Below are 7,211 nucleotides of genomic sequence, written 5' to 3' on the forward strand. Positions count from 1 at the left end.
TTGAGTGACGGAAAGATTAAACAATCCATTTTTATATTCCTTTAGTTCTTTTTTTATGAAATGACAATCATTTTAATGCATTATGCATGGTAGAGTAAATTTATTCATTCGTTTGGAATACAATAACGAAATTATTTCTCGTCAAAATAGAGTTTTTCGTTAATAAAAATCATTGTGCATATTATGGAAATCGGAAAAAGCAAGGTAGTCTTTAGACCTTCAGAACGTAAAAGAATTTCTGGAGAATATCAGAAATTGATTCGGCTTAATTTCGATAGTCGGTCAACTCGATCGTCCACTAAATTTCCGTAATTTCCGCGTAATGAGAAAACAAAATTGTGACATTCACGATCTTAAAATCAAATCTTCTCGAGGAATGATCTATTTGCGAATGTAAACACGAAAATTTATTGACAGTGTATTTACAACACAACCAAAGCAAGATGTGCAGTCAAATCTGTAATCGAATAAACTCGCAAACAAAATACAGTTCGCGATATGGAAAAATATAATGATATACTAGAAACATAATAGATGCTGCTTCCAGTTATAGAAATGTATATTTCGTTATTTTAGTTTACATAAGAAATAGAGAAATGTATTTGTGATTTAATGACGTTTGTTTCTCAATTGTAAATCATTAAATTTGCAAATTTTTCTAAAAAGCAACGCTTTCAAAAAAGAATGTCTAAATATAGGTTTAATTAATAGAAATATTTAATAAACGATATAAAATAATTGTATTAACATGTCGCACTTACCATTTCCTCTACTTTCTTCAATATCGAGAATAATATTCGATTGTCCTCCTTCCACTTCGCACAAACCTGAAATGTAAAACATTCAAAAATTATAGAAAAATTAATATTAGATTTCATTTTTCTATATTATACAATGTTTAAATCAAAATGTATTATATAAACTGAACGTTAGACTTTTCATTTTATATTTGCTAAAGAAAAATTGTATTTAATTAATTAATTTTAATTTAAATAATCTTAACAAAAACAATAATATTTTAATATCTTGTAATTTTGTGCAGAATTATTATTTTCGTATTATATTATAATATATAAAATAATGCCGTTTTATAAACGGTCTCTAAAAGACTTGATCGCTTATTACTGCTTATTATGTTTTTATTACAACATGTGTGCAACATTAATATTTTATTTTATAACGATTCAAAAAGAGATTTATCTCGTACTTATAATACAATATCTATGTGAATTTAAAAAAATATGTACGTGTATTTGATGTGGAAACTGAAACACGATGACCTAATAGCTATTCAAAGATAATAATGACATCTATTACTTATAATTCGTCATTATTCATGATTATCTGAATAGCAAATATATGAACGCTTTTTCACGGACTTTGAAGCATTTAAAGTTCATTCAACTAGTAAAAGCAATTAGTCGAGTAATAAAGCTATACATATTTCTACGATAGGAATGCTATATTGTTTTTCGTAGCATGTATGAATGTTCTAATTTCATTTGTGCTGATAAAACTAATTGTGAAAACGATAAAAAAGCAATTGATTGCTGTTCGTACAAGTAAAGCTCAAACTACTTTCCTTGCAAATGCAAGTAGAAAATAGGTTTCAAATTTCAGTATTTTAATACTATATTTAATTTGATAAGACAGAAATTTAACCCTTCATCATATTTTTACTCACTTTGCCTGCAATTTGTTTTTTACTGTTCTTTTAAAATATGTGGAAGGAATTAGAGTTACTTTCAACATCTTTATTATATTAGTAAATAATGTCTTAATGTGAGATATTTTAGGAGGAGACACCAGATTTTTATTTCGAAGAAATTAAAGAGGAGTTAAAAAATTTTGTTTGTATAAAAAAAGACTGCAAACTGAGGGTTAAAATTTCATAGACTTGCAGATAAATTTACTTCCCGTCCATATACTTGCAATTATGATACCCTATCGAGATCAGCACGCAACTGATGTGCAATTTCCGCATGTCATTAATTCTCAGAGCTCACCAACACGCCCGCGCTCTTTCAGACAGGTGCGAGAAATCGGCATGGCCGGAAACGTGACGCGCAAAATGTTCTCATCAGGAAGGAAGATTCCTCGACAAGTACGCCAGCTGTGTTACGAAAAGGACCGGTCGACAATTGATTTTTGTCGTGAGATCTTGCAAACCGGATAAATTAATCGGATTGCACGTTAACGAACACGAGAGTCTAATTATTGACACGCCATTACCGATGCATACGTGGATTCATTATACGATGCAAAATGATTTGCGGAATAATATAATAGTCCTACGTTTTACAACACGCCTCGTGCTCTTTCCTGACTTAATTATCCTTGTTACGGTAGTTAAGCTAAATGAAAGAATAACATTACGACATTAACAATTTCTTTAAGAGCTAAATTCGAAATTACAACCAAAACAAATTAATATTTCTTTATTATCGTATACGTGTTACAACTTGATGCCATTTATTTCATGTTATTATTATCTTAATCTTGTTAGAATTTTTTTACTTTTTTTGATCATAGTCTTTTCTTCAACATAATTTTCATAAAATTTTAGATGATTAGTTTACCTAATAATTTTCTTTATGTGCGTGAAAAAGAATTCCAATAAACCTAATGTTTTTCAGAAATTTTCGAATTAACAAAAAAAAATATAAAGGTTACCTTATAACGTTTACATATTTTTTAGATTTAAAAAAAAAATAAAATTATGTAATTTTAATAAATCAAAAATATATAATCAAGCCTCTGTGTTATTAATATCAAATCAAAATGAAGTATTATAATTTAATAATGATATTACTATTAAACTTTCGAACAAATGAAATTAGTTTGATAAGTCCACACAATAAAGCTTTAGGTATAAAATAATTGAACATCGAAATTAATTTAAAATAAAATATTCGATGTAAATTTATCTCATTATAGAAAAGAATATTGTGTGTACTATTTAACTGCATTGTCCAAAATGCAAAAAATGCACAAATGCAAAAACTAAGAGTAAAATATCCTAACAGCATACATCCTGAAGACGTCCTAAGGACATCCCCAGGATGTATCCCGGATAAAGTGTATTATTAGAGTAGCGTTATTTTTTAAATTGACCGCGCAACTGACGTTGCTGCGCGGCGTCATCTTAATTACGCTTCATTTGCAGGTCGGACACGAAATGAATTGGTTGCGGAACGAGTGATGTCGCGATGAGATTCTTTTTGGTAAGCAAAATTTGTATAATCCTGCAATATCGTTTAACAATATCTTCCTTGTACCTTCTTAAGGCTATGGTACATAGAAAAAATTAAGACGTAAGACTTATGCAGTAAGCGATCAATCACAATACGGACTATAAGATAACGTGAGCATGCAGAGCGAATCTAATATGTTGATTTCCTTATTAAAGAATCTTGCTGTTTAAATCTTACATTTTCAGTATTTTTATGTATCACAGACTTTTAGAATAGATAACAGCATAAATTTAACATGATAATCCGTTAAAATATTTCACGAGATTTGATCGAAAAATCCATGCAAACAGTTAAATAATAAGGCGAACATATTTCTATATAAGGGATTTCTATCTAATTTCAAGTTTTATATTTAACTTGTGTTGTATAATAATAATCGCCATGAAAAAAAGAGAGTGAATTATTCGTTGTCTGAAATACAAAAAATAAACGCAAAGTTAGGAGCAAGCGTGTAGTGTTGCGCACGACGCTGATTTTGGCGCGCAAAGTGCTCGTGCGATTGACGCCATGACGCCATGTCTAATGTCAACTGTCATAAGTATCAGTCACAAGTTGTCACAGAAAGCGGCGGATGGCGGCGGACGCGGGCTGGATCAGCTGCGAAACAAGTGATGTCGTGAATCTCTTTGGTAAGCGAAACTTGTATCTATCTCGCATTATCTCCTTACACTGCTTTCATTGTATTTTCTTACATAATGAACTAGCGCGTAAGATTGCATCCAGATTATCGAATGCAACCTCAAACCGCGAGCATTCCGGTAGACGTTTGTTACGCGGCTCGACAAAAACAATAAAGTTCAGCTTAAATTTCGGCTCGATAGTCTGGATGAATTCTACATTTATACATTTGGTGTTCGTACGTTGATGATTCGTTAGGTGCGAAATTTGTTTGGCCAAAATCCATCGTGAACGATAAATGATCGACGATCCGATATTGCAAGTAATTGCGGATCTTTGTATGTAATTCCAAGTTTCATATATAACTTGCGTCGTAATAGATATAAAATAATAACCATCATAAAAAAGGGAACGAAATTATTCATTGTGTTTCATTTACGAAACATCGCGGATATAGAATTTCTATAATATAACTAACTATAATTTCATCCTTTTTACTGTTGTTATCAAATGCGAGTTACATAAAGTAATTAATTTAAAAAATTAATATAAAAAATATTAATATAAAGAATATCATAAAAGAATATCGTGCTACATGATTATTATATTCTATTATAGTAATTAATGCCTGCAGGATTAATGTCTTTTAGATATGAGTGTCAAGAAGAATCAGCAACAGAAAATAACAATAGAGAAAGAACGAGAAGGCCAGGAAAAAATGACAGTAAAACTGCTAAGTAAACATTTTTTATGATTTACTTAACTTAACTATTAACTACTAACTTAACTATTTATTAACTATTTATTATTTGTAGAAATATTTATTAAAAATTATTTATAATTAAAAATAATTCAAAGTATTGATTGTATGATAAACTTATAAAAAGATATTATGCTACACGATCGTTATATTCTAATAATTAATGCACGTTTAATATCTTTTTCAGATGTGAATACCATGAAAAATCAGCAAACACAAGAAAATGACAGTCAGGGAAATGTAGGATGATTATGAAACTGCTAGGTAAGCATTTTATAATTTATTGAATTATTTGTTACTGTTGGAAGTAATTATTCATTATTGATTTACATGAATTAAAAGTGAAATATTGTATAATATAAGCTTAGATATTTATTTAATGTGCATTAATAAATATAATTTTGCAATTATATTTATTAATTTTTAATATTAAAAATTTACAAGTAAAAGATATAATGGTAACAGATATAATTTCTTTTATTAATACTAAGATAAGTTTTATTATTCTAATTACACAATCGATTTAATAATATCTTTAAAATTAAATAATTAACTAACCGTTCTAATTTTTAAAAAGGATTAAATGCATTTGTATAAAATTTGTTACACATTTATATTTTATTAATGAAATTACGTATTTTTAGAATCTAAGACATTGCTCCTGATTGTGAAACATAATAAAGTTATAAAATAAACTTACATTCTAATACTTACAGTCTAAAATATCATACATTGATATTACACATTTTATTAATAAAGCTACATATTTTTAGAATTGAGATATAATAACGTTATATACTTCTATTCTATATACTTATATACTTCTATTCTAAAACTCTCAATTGAATGTTATAATTATTTATAAGCGACGCTATTCATAAAGTGAAGTAGTTAACAAATTTATAAAAGTGCAAAGCATGCGATAATAATAATCTGTTCATCGAAATGTAAAAGACAAAATATTCAGTATACATTAATTTTATAACGCCATATTTAAAGCGAATTAAGTATTACTAGTAATGAAATGGTTGGTATGCAGCACGCAGCATTGTTTGAGACGCGCGGCATTGTTTTCGTCACACATTCAAGTGTTGCGTACGCCGCGCCGACAGTTAATGGAAAGGTCGCCACGCTATCATTCCTATACCGACAACCATGGAAAGGTACTTCTGCTAGTCGCTCCGTGTATGATTGTTATATTGTAATATTGTATTGTCTCGAAATGTGATGCGATAAATATTAGATAAATACTATAGATATTAGAATGATACTTTATTCTCTATTACTCATTAAATTATTTATCTCTGCGACTGATTGTGAGTGACTTTCGAAATTCGTAAATGATAGTTCGTTTATATGTGTTTTATATGACTTATAGATGAGGATTGAAGTGAAAAGAGAATTCGAATTCTAATTAATTACGTTTTGTCGTGATTTGCTTATTGAATGATAATTTATTTTTAAAGAATATTTGAAATCGAATTCATTTTCCAAATTTAACGTTCATCGCGTTTAATCGAATTATTCAATAATTTTAAAGTATTTATTTTATCGCTTTCAATGATCGCTTTGTGCAGAGCACGAATGTAATAATGCGAATCGTATTGAATCATATTTATGGCTTATATGACAGAGAATACTCGGATATAATTAATTTCGCGCTCGATTGCGTTTTCGCGAGTATTGCCTCATGATTATATATATAAAAGAATGAGGTCTAAGAGGCTTAAATTTATCAGATAGCAGAATATCATATCAGTGAATGTGTTGTCTTTTTATTTAAGGTGAGCTAATAGATCTGTGAATATTACAATTAGATATAACATTTCACATTCCAGACATTGCTTTGAAATGGATGGGCTAGCACAAATGGACATAATATTTAATCCCGGAACACGTGCAACCATCTATCGATCCATTGTATATACATAAATGCACATATATAAAAGTCATGAAATCATGGAATAAAGCTTGTTATTATCAACGTATTATTGATCGATTTAATCATTGATTTATATATTATTACGTAGAAGTAACACATAATTATTAAGAAAGCAAACTATTTGAAATTTATAGCAAATTTAAATTTATAGAAATATATGAAGAAAAGAAAAAATATATTTTTTACAGCTAGAACACGTTTAATAAAAGGCGATAAAATTAGTAATGTAGTAAATTCTGCAAAAGAAAAGTTTAATTCTTTAAATTTAATAATGTCTAGATGTTTTTATTAAACACTCTATTCTAGACAAGATCAGGAAATGCAATTGAATGGGTATCATGAGGAAAGAATTAATACAATTATTAGAATTATTATAATATATTATTTTTAATCGTAATAAAATTTTCGAACGATTCAATATTTAAAAAAATAATAAGAAATGAAGAAAGGAAAAAATAATACATGTATAAAAGTGCAAATGTTTTAAATGTAAAAATTTTATTTAATTTTATTTTCTTTATTTATAATATCTATATATTCTTATGGAGGAAAACGTAAACTTAAAAGAAGATACTTGTGTAAAAGAAGATATTATGTATTTATACATTTAAATAAAATAATAAATAAAATAATAAAT

General features: G+C 28.0%; 1 protein-coding gene across 1 annotated transcript in view; it reads right to left on the bottom strand.

The window, feature by feature from the left end:
* LOC108688130 (protocadherin-15) overlaps window positions 1-7,211 on the bottom strand; it is a 133,643-nt gene that overhangs the window by 34,952 nt on the left and 91,480 nt on the right. The window contains exon 3 of the mRNA XM_018194259.1: window positions 762-827. Within this exon, the coding sequence (XP_018049748.1) occupies window positions 762-827 (66 nt within the window). The remainder of the gene's footprint in view (window positions 1-761; window positions 828-7,211) is intronic.

The sequence above is a fragment of the Atta colombica genome, unplaced genomic scaffold, assembly GCF_001594045.1.
Source record: "Atta colombica isolate Treedump-2 unplaced genomic scaffold, Acol1.0 scaffold225, whole genome shotgun sequence".
NCBI lineage: Eukaryota > Metazoa > Arthropoda > Insecta > Hymenoptera > Formicidae > Atta > Atta colombica.